Source organism: Petaurus breviceps, unplaced genomic scaffold (assembly GCF_028583685.1).
Source record: "Petaurus breviceps papuanus isolate PSGF00001 unplaced genomic scaffold, PetGlider_PUasm1.0 186, whole genome shotgun sequence".
Lineage (NCBI taxonomy): Eukaryota > Metazoa > Chordata > Mammalia > Diprotodontia > Petauridae > Petaurus > Petaurus breviceps.
The window spans coordinates 46,415,092-46,437,161 of NW_027185798.1; the positions used below are offsets into that span (position 1 = coordinate 46,415,092).

Here is a 22,070-nt window from a genome sequence, read left to right on the forward strand (position 1 = left end):
CACACACACACACACACACACTTAAACTTTGTGCCAGTCTATTACAGCTATTTTGGGACTTAGAAGTATTGACAAAAGAAGCAAACTAGTTGGTTGATGCAAATAGCAAATAGGCCTTTATTTCCAGGTATGTGTTAACTCATACAAAGAAAAACTGAATAGTCTCTCCTGAAGCATGAAGGGAAGGGATCTAAGGAAACAAGGGCAAAAGGAAAGAGGGCTTAAGGACAAAGGGTAAAAGTGGGTCTTAGTTGCTGGAGGAGTTTGTGAAAGCTCAGACCACAACAGGAGAAAGACGCAAGGGGCTGTTCTTGGGACTCCGAACACAGCACACTCCAAGTTCTCATCGGTTTGATACAGAAATGCCAGAGTTCTGTCTTCATACTAGGGCTGCTCAGCAATTTGGGTGAGGGCATGTAGTATTATAGAAAGGGGGGGGGTGCTTCACTCAGGTAAGTCTGATTAATTTTTTACCTCCAGTGTTACAGGCAAGATCTGGTTGAGGGTGCCAGGGGACATGGAAGTTTGCAGGATGAAAGATGCAGATATGGAGGAATCCAGAAAAGGGATAAGGAAAGGATGTTAGAAAGGAGGGAATGTGTTTAGAGCAAAGGCATCTTGTCAGCATGGTCCTAAAAGAGCTCAAAGAGGCCCTCAAAAATCAAGGATTTTCAGTATATCAAAATTTGTAACCTTTATGTGATCTATACCAGGTGGGCACTGACTCTATTGGTATACATCAAGAGCTGGCCATGCCTTCTCATCTGAAGGGATTTTCATCCACGTTCTCCCATGGATTCTCCATGAAGGGTCCAATGAGATTCCTAGGAGGTATTCATTGAAGCCTTAGATCTGGGGGGTACCAGTGCTGTGTCTGGGCTCTCACTATATGATCAGCTCACTTCTTTTGCGAGTCATACGCTCCCATTTATGAGGAAATGTGCCAAATCGTTGGCAGATGACCTGCTCCTGCGTTAGGAGCTCTCATGATCTATAATAGATAGGTTACTTCGCTGCAATCTACTGAAAGTCATCACTTGATAGACGTGCTAACTGACTTTAGCTGGCTGGGCCCCCAAGACTGCTCACCTTGGTGTTCTCCATCTCCCAAGGATAAGGGGTGGGATGGGAGTCCTAGGGGTTAGAACCAGAGTGGAGGGCTATAGCCCATGTGGGGAGCCACCTCTCTCCTAGTATTTATGTGATATTCAATAAGTAATTTATCGGTAAAATATTTTAGTTGAATATTATGCAACTGGCATATTTTACCAATATCACAGGGTTTGTTTCAGACTCTATGTCTTAGTAACTGTATAGAATGTTCAAAAGTAAGGTTTAATCAACATGTTTTGATGAGGGTGGTGAGTAACACAACGTTCTGGACTTTTGAAAAATAAAAAAGCGCTAAAGCAAAGAGGTATGGGTTAGGCATTTGGGGCTGTGCACTGGCCTGCCCTGGGAAAAATTGAGAAGTGGGTAATATTTACCTCTCTTATCTTCTCTTATCTCCTTTCAACATGCCTGCCCTTTCTCCATATCTCTGCTTTCAAAAACTCCTCCCAGTTAGGGGTCACTTGGAATGAAACTGATACAAACTTACTTTAAGGTAACTATTTAAAATATTCTCTACTCCCAAGGATGATAGTATTTTTTCAGGAACTCCATTAATCCAAAGGAATGAACCACTAATATTAACATCCCTGAAGGGGCAAGGAAGCAAAGAATTCAAGAATCAGAATCTCCCTGCTGGAAAAGAATTTGGAATCATCCTGTTCAAATACAGAAACTGAGACCTAGAGAAATAAATAAGAAGCCTGCCTTAGATAACCTTCCAGTCTTACCAGTCTATGAAATGAAGTCTAATTAGTTAGAGAATGTGGGAGTAGGGAAGTGGTCCTCGGATGCCCCCAAATCATATTTTGTAGGGGCAACACAGAATGCAGTTTATTTTTAATTACATTAATCAAACTTACTCCTTCCTAAATAGCTGACTAGTAAGGCTGGACCCAAGTGTGTATCCTTAGACAAAGAATCTAGTATCCTGAGCCAAGTGAATGGCAACAGGGGGAAAAATCTAATATGATTCTGAGACTCATACTCCCTAGAATGGGTTAGAAAGTGGCTATTTGGGTAATGGTAGCACAAGGTTTCTGAGCTATGAATAGGGAGACTTTAGATTGCTGTATGTAAGGAAAGAATATTCTTCTAGTGGGGAAAATGGGAAGGAAGTTAAGGACTAGTGGGGAGGGGAAGACTTCATTTCTGAAGAAGACTAGATGAGAAAAAAAAAGCCATCTTTTTACCATTTACACATCTGTCCATACAGTTGTTACCTCAGGGGCTCTACTAGGAGTCATAGCCCCACAGGGAAAAAACAGAAATGGTCCAACTGAATGTCACATCAGTACTTAATTTTCTGGTCAGCATCCCTGGCCAAAAAAAAAAAATAGGGAATTAGTCGACTAAGGACTTGGCAATAGAGAGTCTGTATGATCCCCATCAAATGGCAAAAGTTGTGTTCTCATGGGAAGGAGGGTTTCACTTTGATTGAGGTGGGGTTGCTTAGGGAAAAGAGGGGGTTGGATTGTTGAAGAGCAGGAAGGGACCTGGGTGGGTTTGAGGAGCAGCACGGGGAGGGGCTCTTGGCATAGATTAACTTCTAAAAGTCTATGTTCTTGAAGTCCACGGAACACCGGTATCTGCCATCTATGAATCTGGAGCACAGTAAGTTTGGCAAGCAGGGGCACGTGTGGTGTTGGCGTTTCCCAAAGAAAGGGACCTTAGGAGAGAACAGAACAAATGGGAAGGTTGAGATGCAGATCCTTAAGGTACAACAGCATGAGCCAATTCAACAAATGTGTTAAATACCTACTATGTACACAACCATTTCATTCGGTCCTCAAATTTGAGCTGTATGGACTTTTCCTAGAAAGTGTTTAATCCCTGCCTGATTACCTTGACACCCAGCTTTTCCAAGCTACCCTTCATCAGGGATATAATTATCATATTGGCTTGAGCCAAACATAGTTAATTAGGTAACCTTACAGCAAGAAGAATCACAGCACACTTTCTAGATGCAATTGAAAGTGATCCTTTCTAGCCTATGAGGGAATGGCTTGGGACATTGCTCTCCCTACTGCTTTCTTCCTGGGCAGAAACCTACAAGCCTAGCAGCTATAACTTCAGCCTTCTCAAAAGCCAACTGGCATTGGGAGCTAGCTCCAGGGAGAGCAGTCAGTCCCTGACCTGTTCTCAGCCCCCAGTACTATCTAGGGTGTGTGATTTGGAGAGAATATGAAGGAGGTGGGGGGCAAAAAATGCTCCCTAGGCCTGGAGGAGAAGAATCTATCCAAATTCCACTGGGGCAATACACCAAAGCAATACCCTTGCTCTAGGGCCTTGAGGGCTAAAGTAATCTATGTTGTACATTTTCCTGAGGGAGAGATGGTAGCAGTGGAGTCCTCTGCTAAAGATTATATCTAGTGCATAGAGTTGCAAATTATAGAATCTCTTTAGAGGGCCATATGGCAGTACCCAGTGAAAAGTACAGAAATAATCTTACCTAGTAATTCAGTTATTGGGAATAGACTCTGAAAGTATTATCAAAAGAGGGGGTAGGGGAAAGGACATTTGAGGCAGGTATAGGAAAAAAAATAGAATTTTAACTCAGTAAACCCACTTATTACTTTTGTGACCTTAGGCCCAGATCTGTTTGCCTGGTTATCACACAGAATTACAAGTTTGTTTATGTTAAGGACTAGTTTGCTAATGCAACCAATAACCCCTATGCCTAGAATCTCTATCTTCTGATCTGTACGGGTCAGATGTTGACAGTACAATGACCCCACAACCTTCCCCTGCCCAGTGAGGGCTATGTTTGGGGCTGGAAAAATGGTATGGACATAAGATGAGGGGACCAGGAGCAGGTGGCAGAATTCAGGCATGCTAAGAAATTCTCTCCTCTCCTCTGCCTTAGAAAAATAAACGATCTCAACAAAACTGCCGATGGGAACTCTTAAGGGCACTGACACTGGGCGTATCACCTAATGACAATCCTAGAGACCCTGAGGCAATTGCTTTGCTCCTGGGGGTAGGTGAAAGGGTCAGGGAGCAAGGGGGCCCACAAAGGAGCGCTCTGTACCTTGTGGCTGACCGGGTGACATTCGTCTCCTTCCTGCCCCAGGGGGGTACACATTCGGAGCCCTCGGAGCCACAGACTGATGGCGCAGCAGGTGCCCGCTCCACACTGAAGATCCCTTTCACAGGCCTGGTAAGAGAGGAGAAGAGACACAGCAACACAGCCAATTAGCCAGAGCGGAAGACAGCAGACCTGACAATAAAGGTGTTCATCAAAGGCTTCTTGGGTGGGAAAGGGGAGGTAGAGGGAGGACCCTGAGGGCAAGGAGTAAAGGTTGGCGAAGGAAATGGGCTGCTCAGCATCCCTTCTCCTTCCCTCGCAGAGCCTCTGTGCCATGAACAAGGCAAGACTCTCTCAGGGACCAATTTGGCATATGGTTTGTTGACTAGTAGAGAAATTCTGATACCCTTCTGAAGCACCCATGAGAGGGTAGAGCGACTGTGAAACAGCCTTTTTTGGGAACGCTTCTCTGATGGGAGGAGTCCAGCAATGGCTCACGCTACTGGAAACGGACCAGTGGCCCTGCTGCATTGGAAGGGTCATCAAACAGCAACTCTGCCTCACCCTGCGTTCACCCTGATCTTGTCCTTCCTCTCCCACTCTCCCTATTCCTGTCAGAGGTCTTTCTAGGTATAATGTGGGTGCTCTGGGACTCCTTCCGCCCAGAGGATCTCCCAACCATCACGACCATTTGCCCACAAGAAAAGGAGTGAGCTTGCCTCAGATTTGTTTGGTGTTGATTGTGTTGTGTTAAAAACCAGACACAACACAACCTGACTGATTTCTGGAACCTGATTTTTTTTGAGGGACCACATGAATAGCTCCTTGAAAATAATCTTGTGCTGAATTGGAAGAATTCTGTCATGTTCCCTCAGGTAGAGGAACAGTCCCCACAACGACTAGGAAACTTAAATAGAGCAAACACAACATTTTTAGCTCCTCTCCCTACCCTTCTCACTTTACACCGGCTCACAGGCTTGTTGCGAAGATCAAATGAGATAATGTAGGGAAAATACCTTGCAAATCTTGAAGCATATGTAAATGCTAGCTATGGTAATTATTATCATTTTGTATCACCAGAGCTGTCTTCCTGTGTCTCTGAATGATGGGCAAGATTAGATGGCACAGGGACCACTTAGAATTAAACATTCTCTCCCACCACCAGTTCCTGAAACATTACAGAAGAAGGTGGTCTTCACTTGCTTGTTCTTGTAAGAGTACTTGAGAAAACCCAGTCTCCATTTAAATAGGGTTTTTTCCTTCACAAGACATCATGGATATATCTATACACTGAATGTAAAGGAGAGAATTGAGATATATCCAGAAGATGCCAATGGTGGAAACAATAATAAGGCTCTTTGGATACTACCTCAGTCCTCTACTTACCTTCCCTGCACAGGCACAGGCTTTGTAAAATGGTTCAAAAACACTACATACAGTTAGATTGTTGAGGTGAAAGGCTTCATTTCTGCTCTTCTCCCGGGAGAACACTGTACAGTAAACGACTTTGCAAAGCTCATTGTCACAACTATATGCCAGTAGGTGTGAAAAAGAAACAGGAACAGGGAGGAAAGGACCAGGGGACTTGGGGATGAAGCTGAGAACCCCCTTCCTGTTTCCCCAATCTCTCTCAGGTACTAATCGGTAAGTCATTCCTTCCTTATCTTCTTTCCTTGATTTTTTAAAAAATCTCTTTGCCCTTTCTAAAAGATGAATTAAAAAATTGCATTGGTTCCTCTCCCATCAAGAAAAGCCTTCACATTTTTTTTCCTTTCTGCATCTGCTGATATTAAGTGACGTGCTGTTTCAAATGTTGTAAGATCCATACAGAAAAGGCAATGACAAGAACTTTAGCATTTATGTTGAATAGGGACATTAATTTTACTGCCTGTGTTTTCACAGAGGGCTGGTAGTGAACATGGTTTTTCTCTGCCTTCTACCCTACCAGGATTTAATGCTAAACAAGAAAATGAGAAACCCTCCACTGCATAACTCTATCAACTATAATTCTCTTTTTAAAGGCTTCATTTATGATTTAGACTTCAAAAGCATCTGCTTAATTTTTACATACTTTTATTCTTTTGAATTTATTTAGAAATTGTCTTTTCTTCATGGGTATTATAACTAATCCACTTACAGGAATTGTTCAGAATTTCTCCATATTTTTCCATCCCTTCTGTAATGTGTTGAGATGCCAATAAAATTAATTTCCTTTTTGGACCTTTGTCTTTTATCTGGACAACCCTGAGGTTAAATATTCTTTTCTATTAAAAAAAAACACAGCTACATCAATAAATCATGTTCACAAAATAATGGAATTTTCCTGTCAGGCTTTCCATAGAATGCTCAGTGGACATTAACATGAAAACTAAAGCAAAACCTAGTATTCAGCATCATGGAAAAAAAATTTTAACTGATTTTTTTTCCCTTTTCATTAGTATTTTTGTTTTTGTGTACTTAGAACCAGTTTCAGTTCCCCCAATCTTATTAGACTTATCCAGAGAAAGAGAATATATTAGTAGGAACTGAAAAGGACAAGATTTTCAGATTTAATTTTCTTAAGAAGAGGGGGAAAAGACCAACTTAAATTTACTCCCCGCTTTAAGTAATCCTAGCATTCTATATAAAATACCTAAATTTGCAACCGAAATAAATCAGATAATATTACTCACTTTCATAATAATTCTGTAGTCTTTTAAAGGATTTCTTTAAATAGCAAATTCTATTACTATGTTTAAGGTTCAATTTACCCACATGTTTCAGGAACACACACACATATACATATATATCATAATGAAGCATATCAGAATGACCAATTGAACAATATTCTGAAGCCCAGAAGGATTCTGTTGAATATTTCTGAAGTGCCATGCAAATTCCAAATTCCATTATTTATTTATTTGGTTTTCCTGTGATGCATGAAACCAACAAAGCTAACTTCTTGGTACTTGGTAGTAAAATTATATCGCTAGCAGAACATCTCTGATCCTCCCAACCCTCATGGCTAGGAAAATGTTAGATATACTTACCCCAGTGATCACTGCACATTCAGAAATAGTTACCAAAAGAAGTATAAGGGAGACTTGGATGGCAATTTTCATGGTCACTTAGAAAGCCAGCAATCTCGTCTTCCAAAGTATTTCTCTCTGTCTCTCTCTGTCTGTCTGTCTCTCTCTCCCTCTCTCTTCCCTTCTCTAGCCAATGAAGTCTGGAACCCCCTGAGCCCTCTCTTCTGCTACACTTTATAAGATCAGGTCCAGTCCTGCCTGCATATGTAACGTCGCTACTCTTTCAGTCTCCATCACTGATGCTATTCAAATGATCTCAGAGCAGGCAGATGAGACCTGCATCCCTAATGACATCAAATAACCATCAAAACCAATAAAAATGAATAAATTAAGGGCTTTGACAGTTACTCTAACTCACCCAAGAACTCAGTGATTGAGTCACTTAGGCATATTTCACTCACCTCTTATCTTTTTCCCTTGGGGCTCCATCATCTCATCTATCTTCGGGGAAAAGAGGGTCAGGTAATTCAAATAAAACAATATCACAATAATTTCATTTATCCATTCCTGCACTGTTTTACAACACAACAATCTTTTTTCTCCCTTAACTTCATTCAATAGCTATTGCTTTTCAAGCACTTACCAGCTGCTATGAGGGCTACAACAGAATTATAAAGTAGTAGAGTTCTGGACCTCGAGAAGCTTTGGAGTCTCATTGAGAAGACAAATTGCTGCACACAGGACAAAAGTAACAGTGTAAGATTTGGTTAATTAACAAAACAGCCTCCAGGAATTAGGAGACCTGGCTTTGAGGCTGGCCTCTCTTACTTTATATGACCATGAGCAGATCACCTTATCTGTCCGAACCCCTTTGGTCATGACAGTGGGGTCATGGAAAGTTGGGTGTGACTGAAACACCGCAACAAGAACATGACAATTTGAATAAATAACACCACCTGTGGTTGTTCCCTGTTGAGGATTTAGGCGGGGGCTATATAAAAATGGTGTTTTTAATGTGAGGGATACTCTTGTAAGTAGTGTCTCTAACTTTGGGATGGTCTCTATTTAAGCATCATTAACAACGCCATTGTCTCCAAGGAGGAAACAGGGCATTTTCTGAGAATAATGGTTGGTGAAGGAAGAACTTTCTAACGATTAGACTTGTCCAGTAAGTGACATAACCCCCCTCCCACCCCACCCCAGGTGGATGGTAAATGTTGGATCAGAGCCTGGATGACCATCTGGTAAGAATGTTGTAGCACAGACCATGCTAGAGGGAAGATGGATTAGATGAATACAAGCCCCTTCAGTGTTTGTGAGCTTGAGTTCAATCCTTTGGCCCCTGCCTATAAATCACTTTCTTCTGCTACAGGGGTTCTTAACTTGGGATCTATGAACTTGACTTTTGTAAAGTACTACACTACTCTAGGACTGGTTTCCTTTATAATACTATGTATTTTATTTTATGCATTTAAAAACATTATTCTGAGAAGAAGCCCATGGGCCTCACCAGACTGCCAAAGGTCCATGAGACACAAAGTTAAGACTTAGGACCTGAGGGGCAACTAGGTGGCACAGTGAGTAGAGCACCAGCCCTGGAGTCAGGAGGACCTGAGTTCAAATCTGACCTCAGACACTTAACACAAAAACTAGCTGTGTGACCTTGAGCAAGTCACTTAACCCCAATTGCCCTCCAAAAACAAAAACAAAAAAAAGACTTAAGACCTGAAGGAAGAAAAGCCTTTCACTACTGCGTCTTCATTTATGAAGTTTTATACAAAAGAAAAGAGAGGTCAGATTGTTCCTTCTGTTGCTCTCCCTGTTTCCAAGAATTTACTGGACATTCCTATCTAGTATAGATTTTTTTTCTAATTAGAAAAGGATCCTCAATATGCCAGAAACCTATATGGTGAATTAGTTTATTTGCTTACCCTGTAAATCGGAGGAAGTGGCTTCCTCTAGGGGAGTTCAGCAGTGCCTTTTAAATGGCAGCTCTGGCACCTTGGTTAAGTTTGGGGAGCTATCAGACACTTAGCCTGGCTACACTCCTCCTAGCCAGGAGGATGAGCATGAGATGGCCATGGTAAATGATGAGATGCAAGCCACAGCCTGGAAATAGGGGGATCTGATACCAAGCCAGGGTAAGGCTTTCTCCCCAGAGCAAGCCGGGAAGATTCTCAGAATGCCAATCCAAAGGCAGAGTTTTCATCCTTATTTCACATTATTGTTCTTCATGCACTCCATGTTCCAGGCAGGCTACATTAATAAGCTGTTCCTTGAACTCATCCTAGACTCTTCTGCCTTTGGTCATTGTGGATCAATCAGACATTTAACAAGTATTAAGCCCCTACTGTCTGCCAGGTATGCACTTGAGAGGTTTGCCATTTCCTTCTCCAGTTCATTTTACAGATGGGGAAACTGAGACAGAGTTAAGTGATTTGCCCAGGGTCACACAGCTAGTAAGTGTCATAGGCTAGATTTGAATTCGAAAAGAAGAGTCTTCCTGACTCCAGGCCCAGCATTCTATTCATTGTGCCATCTAATTGTCAAATCCAGTAGCCTTTTTTCAATCCTAATCCTTTTCAGGCTATCTGGTACATCTGACACTACTGATCACCTTCTCCTATTTGATATTTTTTTCCTCCCTGGATTTTCCTGACATGACTCTCCTCTAATTCACCTCCTATCTATCCTGCCATTCTTGATCAGTCCTCTTTACTTCCTCATCATCAGTATCATGGCTCCTAACATTCCTTCCCAAGGGTTTGTCCTAAACTATTTTCTCTTCTCCCTTTATACTCTGTCTCTCTGTCTCTGTCTCTCTCTCTCTCTGACTCTCTGTCTCTGTCTCTCTCTGTCTCTGTCTCACTTTCTGTCTCTCTCTCTGTCTCTGTCTCTCTCTCTCTCTCTCTGTCTCTCTCTGTCTCTCTCTCTCTGTCTCTCTCTCTCTCTCTCTCTCTTTCCCTCCTTCCCTCCCTCCCTCCTACCCCCATAATCTCATCATCTCCCATGGGTTTTCCTATCATCCTTCTTCACATGACTCCTCTATATCCAGCCTCCTCCTCTCCCTTGAGCCTCAGCCCAATACCCTCAATGCCCACTGGACATTGGACCTTATCACCGCTCCATCTTCAATAAGCAGTCCTCCTGTTGTTCCTTCCACCCTTCTCTTGCCACCAAACTTAGCTCTCAACATTTTTTTTGTTTTCCTTAGCATTTATTTGTTGATCTCAACTCATTCAGGCTTTTGCACTTCAAGCTATCAATAGCCATAAGAAAAAAATACACTAAATCACTAATAATTAAAGAAATGCAAATTTAAAAACTGTAAGGTACCATCATCAGATTGGCCGAGTTAATGAAAAATCATGTGGCAAGACAGGTACATTACTGCACTGTTGGTGGGGTTGTGAACTGGTCCAGCCTTTCTGGAAGGATATTTTAAGCTATGCCCCAAACGTTATTAAATTGTGCATACCCTTTGACCCCCTATAGACATACCTCTGAGATACTGTGGGTTCAGTTTCAAACTGCAGCAATCAAGTGACTCACACTAATTTTTCGGTTTCCTAGTGCAAATAAAAGTTGTTTGCACTATATTGTAGTCTATTAAGTGTGCAATAGGATTGTGTCTAAAAAATGTACATATCTCAATTTAAAAATATTGCTAAAAATGCTAACCATCATCTGCGCCTTCAGCAAGTCATAATCTTTTTGCTGGTAGAGGGTCTGACCTCAATATTGATGGCTGCTGACTGATCAGGGTGATGGCTGCTGAAGGCTGGGGTGGCTATGACAATTTCTTAAAATAAGACAACAATGAAGTTTGCCACATCGATTGACTCTTCCTTTCACTTGAACGCTTAGAGGACATTGTAAGGCTATTAAGTGGTCTAATTTCAGTTTTGTTGTGTCTCAGGAAATAGGAAGGCCTGAGAAGAGTGAGAGAGACAGGGAATGGCTGGTTGGTGGAGCAGTCAGAACCCACACAACATTTATGGATCAAGTTCACTGTCATATATGGATGGTGTTTGTGGCACCTCAGAACAACTAGAGTTAGTAATATCAAAGATCACAGGTCACCGTAAGAGATATAATAATAATACAAAAGTTTAAAATACTGTAAGAATTACCAAAACATAACACAGAGCCACAATGCGAGCATGTCTTATTGGGAAAACGGCACCAATAGACACAGGGTTCCCACAAACTTTCTATATGTTTAAAAAAATCAGCAAAGCACAATAAAATGAGCTATGCAAATCAAACAGAGGAATAGGACCCATTTGTACAAAATTATCTATAATGGTTCTTTTTGTTGTGGAAAAGAAATGGAAACCGAGGGGAAACCTATTGATTGGGGAAACACTAAATATGCTATATATAAATGTGATGGACTACTATTGTGCTGTAAGAAATGACAAAGGGCATGGTTTCAGAGAAACTTGAGAAGACTTCTATGAACTGATACAAAATGAAGTGAGCAGAACCAGAACAATGTATACAATAATGTAAAGACATTAATTTTGAAAGACATGGGAACTCTAATTAGAAAATGTAAGAAAATGCAAAAGGAAGAACATCTGGACAGCAGGGTAGGCCTTGTTTGTCCCCTTGTTCCTGCTCTTGGGCAAGTGAGTCCCCAGCTCAAAGACACAAGCAGATGTACCTCTCTGTTTGTCCATTCGGATGATTGTTTCTTGTGGTCCCTGAAGGGAACTGCAGATGTGTAAATCGACAGCTCTTGCTCGGGTCTCATGCTGCTGCTCTGAGATGATCACTGTTTCCTCTCCTTGTTCTTCTCAAAAGTCTTCACCACCACCACCAAACTCACACCACATGCATGTGAAAAAAAAACTTACAGCTCCTTTTCCCCCTCCTTCCCAGGGCTGATCTTGAATTAGTTTCTTCTCTTCCCAAAGTGGGAAGAACTACAAATCCCAGGGGCTTTGTGGCTAGCCAGCCCTTTGCCAGGGGTTGTTACATAAGGAAAATGGGGAAAAGGCCACATGGGTTGAGAGTCATTTGCTCCAACCACAATACAAAGGCTTCCTGCTTTGTGGCAATGGTTCCTGGAATAGGCAAGGTGGGAGTGAGGCCCCTCAGTGCTTGTTCGTCAGGGGCTACAAGTTGAGAATCTTTCTTTTTTTTGGTGGGGAGGAGTGAGGGGCAACGAAAAGGCCAAGTCTAAGAAATGTATAGTTGAGTCCACTACAGCATCTTTGATAAGAAAACCCCAAATGGGGTCACCAAGAGTGGGACACAACTGAAAAACTGCTAAACCACCAAAAATAAACTCTCCAGGAATCAAGAAGTCAGCACCGCTGTGATGTCGCTAAGACAACATGTACCCAGGACAGGCAAGAAATTCACAAGGACTTAACCATCTCAGATGAATTTCGTCCTTTTATTAAGAAAATACAACTCACCCCAGAACAAAATTTTCATTGAGGGAACAACAGGACTTTTGTATTTTTCATAGATGAATATCAAGATCAGAACAAAGACCTATGGGGCTGGACTTTGTATCTTACCAGGAGCATAATAAAGGCCTCTCAGTAGGTCAATAAAAGCCCTGGACAGTGCTGGAACCTGAGCCTTATGCTGGCCTCGGTTAGGTGTAGTGTAGGGGTGATATCTAGCTGAGCTCTTCTCGGTTTCTTGTTCTACAATCAAGTATCCATCACCCTTTAATTCTCCTTCCCATTACCAACAGAAACGATTCCGAAAGAGAAGCTAACAACTTAAATATCCCAAACAAACTCTAAAAACAGTAAGACACAGAACTTAGAAGGAGAAAAAAAAGTATAATTTATGTAATAACAATATTGCAAAGACAACTTCAAAAGACTTTTAGAATGTTGATCAACACAATAACCAACCTGTTTCCTCCCAAATTCTAACAACATAATCCTTAACGATGAAAACTATTAGCAAGTTCCATTTATTTTAATGGGACATTTTAAAAGTTCCTGGGCTTATAAAAGAATATTTCAGAGTGCTTTGGGATCCCAGGGCATTATATAAATGTAAAGGAAGTATATGAAACCAAGTACTGCGAGTTTGGGGCAAACATCTTCTTTCCAGATAAAGTAAACTCTGAGGTCAAGCAGACAGATCTGTGGGGTTTGTACTTACCTTCAACAGAATGAACAAAAGTGATTCTATTTCAAATCTTAGAGATTTCCTGCCACTAGAAGGAATTCTAATAAGACTAACCACAGAGAAATGCATTTCTCACAGAAAAAAAAACTTTAGCAATTTCTGTGACTCCGAGGCTTACTTACTTCCCTGATTTCCTCTCTGTCAGGGAATGCCCCTGACCATCTCTGTTCTCTAAGTAAACCTAAAAATCTATAAAAACCCAATCTCCACCGTAAGAAGATGTAGCTGCTACCAGGCAATAGTCTTTCTTAGTACACTAATAAATTTCTTTTCATTTCAGTTTAGGTACTTCCTTTTAGATCCCTAGTCTTGCAAACATTTGGTGGGTGAGATTCTCCCTAACTGTCAAGAAACCAAAATTCCTACACTGTAATGGTGGGCATTGAGTTGGGGTTGCCAAGTGCAAAGAGAAGCAATTTCTTCCTGTACCCCTGGAAAGTGGGTACTTGTCTTAATACAGACTCATGGAGGTTCAGAATACAAAAAAAGGCCCTGTATAAGGAAACATGGGGCTCACAAAAAGACAATAAAGACAATAAATGTCTAGTTTTATTGAAAGGAGATCTAAAATCCAGAGCAGTCAAGAGGAATTATGCAAACAGGTCTGTTAAGAACCCAGGTCAAATTGGGCACCTTGATGGGGACCTATTCTGGTGGGTTTTTATAGGGTTCTTGGGTCTAGCAAGGCGATCTACTGGGGGAAGGGAGCCAGCAGCCTGGACCTAGGGACAGATGCTAGTAGGGGAAGAAAAAATTCCTGGAGAACTGGTGGTTAGTTGGTATTTAGAGACCCTGCCAGTGGGAAATGGGGCTTTGGGCCATTACTGCTGGTCTTACTTTGACAGGGTGATTGAGCTTCCCTTGGCCTTCTTTATTTAGTGGGTTGAGGGACTATTTCTTACAGAGTTCAAATTGTGAGTGGAAGTGAAGATTAGAAATAGGATGGAATGAGACCATCCCCCTATCTGCCTGAAGGGAGCCTAAAGACTCAAGGGATGAGTCATTGGGTCCGAAAGGAATTTGCTAGCTTATCTCTGATGGATAGTCCCTTTCCAGCACCCCACTGAAAGCTATTTCCATCAATAACATTTTAATTTTGGGATCTGACAAGCCAAGACACATTGGCAGCCTGCTCAGTGTTCAATCCTCATAGACTAGAACACTTAATTTGTAACTGGAACTTGAGTCATTTGTAACATTAGCAGCATCTTATTTATTTTTTCCCCTTCTTTAAAAAAAAAATTATCTACCATTGACGTTATTTTTGACCTCCACAGTATCCTGCTTTGATACCTCATTGTGGCATGTAGGTGAACCCTGGGTTCTCTAAGGCTGTTCAAGTGGCACCTAAATTCCAACAGATTCTGCTGTGCTAGAAAAGTTTTGAGTGTTGTCATGGCTACACACCAAATCAGCTTCCCTGTGGGGACCATGTGGGGGGACCAGTCCCCAGGAGGCTGGTCACTTGGCAATGAATTCTGTGGTCATATCAACCTATGAAACAAATTAAAATGTAGACTAGCCCTCGGTCCTATGTTGCCACCTTCCACATCTATGTTAATAGAAGCAGAATATCAGAAGTCAGGGCAGAGAAAGTTGAGTCAGTTTTTAGATCATCTATAAACTTTCCTTTGGCTGTTGGTATTCTATACGTAAGATTCTTGTTCAGTGACCAATAAGTCCACATACTACAGAAAATGAAAGATCCACAAGCAATTATTAAGCACTTACTGCATGCCAGGAATTGTGCTAAGTACTGTGGAGACAAACGCCAAAAGGATGGTCCCTGCCCTCAAGGAGTGCACACTCTAATGGGGAAACATCATGCAAATAACTATATACATACACCTACATATATATATATATACATTATATATATATATATGATATAAGTGGAAGGTGGTAAAGAGGGAAGCACTTGGAGAGAAGGGCTAGGGGAGGGCAGATAAGGCTTCTTGTAGAGGGCAGGTTTTGAGCAGAATCAATATTGACATTCTAACTATAACCCATGCTGGAAGCAAAGAATTACAGTCAAATGAAAGGATAGCTCACTGCTATCCCTTAAAGAGGCTGAGAAAGGAATCAGAAGAGGTGGTTTTATCATACACCCAAAGGCAGCAAGAAACATCATTTCATGGGATATTTAGTTATCTCTTAATGTAGTCATCATGATAAGTAGTGGCAAAAAAAAGTACACCATGAAAATAATGGTAGTTTATGTGCTGACATTGGTTGCAGAGGACAAAGCTGTAGAGAAACTCTTTAAGAAACTCAATAGATCTTCCAAATTAAATCAATATATACTTTGACACTCAGGGAATGGGTAACAATGGTAAGAAACATATTGGAGAACACAGGTCAAAGATAAAGGGAGGCCAAAGACTTGTAGAAACTCCCAGTAGCCTTATGCCTCTGCTTCATAGATAAATCAATTAGAAAAAAGAATCAGTAACAAAACAATGTTAATAGCTAGTATTCACATAGTACTTTAAGGTTGGCAAAGGGCTTTACATATCGTTGTGTTTGATCCAGTAAACAGTGGCCATGATAAATGTTGAATTACATCACAAAAACACGAAATTGATTTTTTGAAGATAAAAAGCCTCCTTGCTGATATGGGAGTCATTCTTGAATCCGCCATTTATATACAGTTAGACCACTAACTTGTTAGAACAAAGACCAAAACTAGTATAATGCTAGAAGAAAGAATAATAATGAGGAAAAGATGTACTGCCAAATTAAAACAACTCAGTTGTGACCTATTTAAATGTTATTGATAATGGAAAATAAATTGTGGAAATTACAACAGTCATCACCCTCTCCTCATTTCTTCTTTTTGTGACTTCCTCAGTTCCCATGGGTTCCATATCCAGCTTGAGTCTCTTTTCTGATCTCCAGTCCTATGTCAACAATTGCCTGCTGGACATTTTAAATGGGATGTCCCAAAGACATCTCAAATTCAGTATTTCCACAACAAAGCTCAGAATCTTTTCCCCAAAACCTTCCCTTCTATGCTACTTGTTTCTTTCTGTTGTGGGCATCACTATTCTATCGGCCAGTGGTTGATTTTTGCTGGATTGTAGTTTTTGAAGGAGAATATTATAAAATACGGCTGGATAAGGAGGTGAAGGGTGCTTTAAATGCCATCCTAAGGAACTGGCATTTTCTCTTATAAGCATTGGAGAGTCACTAAAGGTTTTTGAACATCTAATGACATGGTCAAATCTATTTTTTAGGAGGCTAATAATCTAATTGGTTCACCAAAGATCAACATAATCATAAAAATGATTTGTAAGGTTATAAAAAAAATACAGCACAGTGTCTGCAAGTATTAATCATGAGCAAACAATTGTTGAACCAGTATATTAGCTTTCCATTCCTATCCTTCCTCATTCACTGTAAGGGAAAGAGCTGGCATAAATGACAAACCGTAGCACAGACCTTGGTGGAGGGAAAGTTGGAGGATTACTTGTTCCAGACTCCTTTAAGAGCTAGGCTCTGTGCCCTACCCTGGTGTAGTCAGGAAGATGCAGTCCTGTCACAATTTCCCACCTAGAGCATTGGAAAAAGCACCTGGCTTGGACTTGGAAGATCTCAGTTCAAGACTTACCTGTACCATTGAATGTGTAACTGCACAAATAATTTCATTTCTCTGAATTTCTGTTTCCTCCCAAGATGTCTATGCTATGTAAATGTTGAGGAATGTTTTATAAAGTATAAAGCATTATTTATGACTGCCCAGTAGTGGGAGAGAGTTTCTCATTCCCCATGGTCTTACTCCTAAGACTTTACCTGCTTAAGACTGTCACATCTTGGAGTGTGAACCTTTAAGTTGTCACTGCTTCTTTCCTAATTATCCCTGGTCTGGAAGAGTTGAGAGCATCTCAAAAACATAGACCCCCAAGTCAACATGCTCCTGAAATGTGTCTGTTCCTGGTGGGAAGGGGACCCCGCCAGATAGATACTATCTACAGTATATCATAAGAGAAATCCAGGCAAACACTGGGAAAATTTGTCCCTCTTCAGTTGTAAGATCTGAATAATCTTGGCTGAGAGAGGAGCCAGCGTTGTTGATGCTTTCAGACTCAGCACCTTGCAGAAAACCCTAAATGAGATGAGAATATCATTGGGTCTTAGAGCTAGAAGAGGCTCATTTCATAAGCCATTTATCCAGAGGTGTCCAACATGTAGCCCCAGAGCCACATTAAAATGTAACTGGGAAATATTTAAGAAAATAAATAAAAAAATACAATGGAACATAATATGTGGTTGCTACAGGGATCCTTATGTACTGTTTAGCGGCCCTGTTTCTAACATCTCTGATGGAATCTAATCCCTTCCCCTTATGGGAAGAAGAAAGGAAAGTCTAAAAGGTTCATGTATCAGCACCACAAATCAGGTATATGGGATCCCAAAGCTCTGTCCTGCTTCAGGTGTGGTCAGGGGGCTAAAGCCCTAAACTGGCTTCTTTATGGCAAAAAGCTGTGTGTTTAAACGTTTTTTATTGATAATTTTTTTAATATATAATATAGAACTCTGCCATACTCCCAATTGAATCCTCCACACTGTATAATATCTCCAAACAACTTCCAAAAAGTTGCAAACAAGTTATAATCACTGTGGCATCAGGTGGGAAATTTTTAGGCCGTGCCCTTCCTGTTAAATATGAATCAATCTTTGTGAAGACTTGTAGGTGGCAGGAAGGGTCACACTGGTTGGATTGTTTGCGACTTAAATATAATTTCCTTTAAAGTAAACGCTTCAGGACCAGAAAAAAAAAATGTATGGTGGGTTTATGCTAGAAATAGAATATGTAAGACCAGAATTCTTAACCTTTTAATATCACGAAACCCTTTAAAGTTTGGTGAGAACCATAGACCTCTTCTTAGAATAATGTTTTTGGTTTTTGTTTTTTAATTCATAATTGAAGGAAATGCTAGATTTCAATTAGAGGTTAGCAAAAATAAAGATTTTTTTCCCATCCAAGTTCACAGATCCCCTCCAAATTTATCTGCATACACCTTGGGAGAAAGAGTCTGTGGACCCCAGTTTAAGAACTCCTGCTCTAAAAGAAGTCAGAACTTGGTCCAGGTTAGGGACACGTGGACTTTGCCTAAGGGTGGGGTTGGGGGTTGCTGTCAAATTCACTTTAGTTCAGAAAACATGAATTCATAGTGTGCCATGTGCAAGGCATATGCTAGTCTCAAGGGGCACAACGATGGAAAGGGATCTAGCTCCTGACCCTAGGGAGCTTACAGTCTCCTGAAGGTGACGCACAGACAAGGACCAGATGATCCAAGGTAAGAGTGTTAAGGAAAGGCAGGAGCCAGCCAGAGAGCTCATGCCAATTCTGAGCCAGAAGAGAGAACACTTTCTAACTGTGGGGGGTGGGGAGAACTTCTTGGTGATTCCTATCTCAAGAACTGGAAGTGTTGTTGAAGTTCATTTAGTACAACCCTGTCACTTAAAGATGAGGAAACCAAGAGGGGAAGGTCAAGAAATGCACATTTATAGAGCACCTACTGTGTGTCAGGCACTGTGCCAAAGAACATTTTAAGCAACTTTGTCCAAGTCATGGAATAAAGGCGGCTCAGTGAATAGAGCACCGGCCCTGGAGTCAGGAGGATCTGAGTTCAAATCTAGCCTCAGACACTTAACACACGTACATACAATCTAGCCATGTGACCTTGGGCAAGTCACTTAACCCCAATTGTCCTACCTTCCCCCCTACAAAAAGAAAAAAACAACAACAACAACAAAAAAAAAACTGAAGTCATGGAATAAATAACAAGGACTAAAACAGAGACCAGTCTGAACTGAAATCTTGTTCTCCAATTCCACAATGCCACATTTCTCTCATCAAAGCAAAACTATAAAAATCACATTCCTATGTCATATTCATATTCATTTTCAAATCTGGCCTCAGACACTAGCTATAGGACTTTGAGCAAGTCACTTCACCTGTTTGCCTCAGTTTCCTCATCTGTAAAATGGGTATAATAATAGCATCCACCTTCTAGGGTTGTTGTAAGGATCAAATGAGATTGCGTTTGTAAGCACGTAGCACTGTACCTGGCACACGGTGAGCATTGGCTATTATTGTTACGATAATTACATATATAAAATCCTGAAAAACATAGAAACTTAAGAATTCTTCCTTAGTTTCATGCAATCATAGATTTGGAACTGGAAAAACCTGAAGAATTCATCTAATCCAACCCTATCATTTTACAGATGAGGAAACTGAGGTCTAGAGAAGTTAATATCATGTTATAACATGATAAAAAAAAAGGTATTTACTTGAAAAATTCTCAATCAGAAGTAAAGTAAACACTCTCACCATTACTATTTGACAGTTTTAGAAATACTAGCAATAACAGTAAGAAAAAATCCATTAAGAGCCTCTCCTGGAGGGGGATGCTTTCCTGGTGCTTTTTCCCCTTGGACTTCTAGCAAGAACATTGAAGGGGAAGGGAGAGGCTGAGGGAGAGATGATCTCTCTCCCCTTCTCCCTTTGGCCATAGTGGTGGTTCATAGCACAAGCATTTGTTTCTGGAAGGTGAGTCCTCTTCAAGATGGACCCAGAAGTAGAGCCTGAGTCGCTGGTTGTCATTCTTTCTTTGTTCCCTTTTCTGAACACAAGTTAGCAACTTACAATCCTGCAAAGTGGACTAGACGTTTTGGTTACCTTCTGAGTTTGGGAGGTCCAATTTGGGTTCTGGCTCCCAGGAGGAAGATGTCATAGCATTGACTCCCAGAAGACAAGAGGCCCCCTGCCAGGAGGACTTGCCCATAAAATGACCCATTTTGGTCATGGTGAGATGGCAGGATTGGAAAGAGCAGAGAATGAAGTTGGGGAGAGCCCTCGGAGGTTCTTCCTGTGCAGCTCCAGTAGGAATGCCTACTGTGCATTCTCAGGGGAGAAGTGGTGGAGGAGGAAAGGCCCTGAACTTGAGAGCCAGGAAACCTGGGAGCCAGTCCCACTTTCGTTACTTATCTGAACAAGTCACTAAACTGGTCTTGAGCCTGTTTTCTCCCTCAAGGCCTATCTGGCCATAGGGTATGACCATGTGCCTTCCAACTCAACTTATGGTGCATAAATGTGTATTCTTGGGAGGACGGTTTCTGGATCCATTGATTTCCTGCAAACTCATTGATATAATCACAGAAATTAAAGGTCAGATAACAGAAATAGATGAGGTGTTAATATGTTAAACCAGGTACAAAAAAAAATGATCCTAAACCCTTTGGCCCCTTTACAATCCCTGAAGGCTTCCTTAATGGAATTAGAGGGGCAGCTTGCTATTGGATGGTTGGAGGTTGGCCATGCCCCAGTGGCCTGTAAAAAAACTAAGCCTATCAGGCCTGAAATCAATCCACAGAGCCCAAGCAGGAAGCAGGCTCCAGGAGTGAGGCCTCTGGTAACAGAGATCGAGGAGCATCGAGGATCAACATGAACACTGTAAGAAGGAAAAAGGCATCAGAGCTTGTAGTAGGGGAAAGGAAAGGACGGGAATCAGCATTTACGTAGCACCTATTATATTCCAGATAGCATGCTAAGCACTTTTTACAAATAACTCATTTGATTCTCAAGACAACTCTATGAGGTAGATACTGTTATTATCCCCATTTTGCAGTTGAGGAAACTGAGGCAGGCTGCTTAGATGACTTGCCCAGGGTCACACAGCCAGAAAGTATCTGAGACCAGATTTGAACTGAGGCCTTGTTGACTCCATGCCCAACGTTCTATCCACTGAGCCACCTAGTAGTAGCAACAGTGAGAGTTTTCTTGGTCATAGAGATTGCCTAGCGGTGTGCCTCACTACCAGAGAACCCTGTCCTGTTTCCTTAGAACCCAATCCACTGAGTGTGCAGAGCTGGGAAAAAGGGGTTGGGGGAGGGCAAGGGGTGCTAAAAAGGTAATGGTAATTATTACTGTACCATAAGCAACAATAAAGGTGAAAAATTCAGAGAAACCTGGAAGATGTATATGAAGAGAAACAGAGTGAAATAAATAGAAGCAGAGTGACATATAAATAATAGTAATATAGAGTGAAGGAACAAAAGTAGAAACTAAATGCCGCATAATTATAATAACTAAACTTGGCATCTCTAGAGGTTTGAGAAAATGCAATTCTCTCCCTTCTGATGGGAGACTTATGAGTAGAGAGCATTGCATGCATTTCACTGTTAGACAATCCAAGGACCTTCTAGCTCTAAATCTGCTCTTATGATCCAAGTTTTGCTGAACTGTGTTTTTCTTTTTGTTTTTTAATCTTGGTTACAAGGAATGGCTCAGGGTAGGGCAGGGGTCGGATATCATAAGAAATCAGTGTGATATAAAAACAAAATACAACCTTTTTTAAAAAAAGAAGGGGAAAGTTACTAAAGAATAAATGTAGGCAAGGAGATGTTAAAGAATCTATTGGAAAATATATGGTGATTTATATGTTTCACGTGACTGAACATATATAACCTATATCAAACTGCTTGCTTTCTCAATAAGGGGGAAGAAGAAGGGAAGAATTTCGAACTCAAAATGAATTTTTTGTTATAAGTGAATGCTTATGACATTATGAATGCTAAAATAATTTTTACACGTAATGGGGAAAAGATTAAAAATTTTTTAATGGAAATAAAATGTGATTTGTTTAGAAAGCTAGGATCAAAGAGATTTAACTACAAAGAAAAGAAGTTGAGATAATAAATGGCTTTGTCAAAATAACAGACTGTGAGATAAAGCCATAAAAATAATTGAT

At 41.0% G+C, this 22,070-nt stretch overlaps 1 protein-coding gene across 1 annotated transcript; it reads right to left on the reverse strand.

Annotated features, from left to right (window-relative positions):
• Positions 1-2,526: 2,526 nt before the first annotated feature.
• Positions 2,527-7,239, reverse strand: PROK1 (prokineticin 1). The gene is made up of 3 exons (XM_069089236.1): positions 7,168-7,239; positions 4,142-4,267; positions 2,527-2,779 (listed from the first exon to the last, which is right to left on the reverse strand). The coding sequence occupies exons 1-3, from the start codon at positions 7,237-7,239 to the stop codon at positions 2,660-2,662; spliced, it is 318 nt and encodes a 105-aa protein (XP_068945337.1). The 3' UTR covers positions 2,527-2,659.
• Between the last annotated feature and the right edge of the window lie 14,831 nt (positions 7,240-22,070).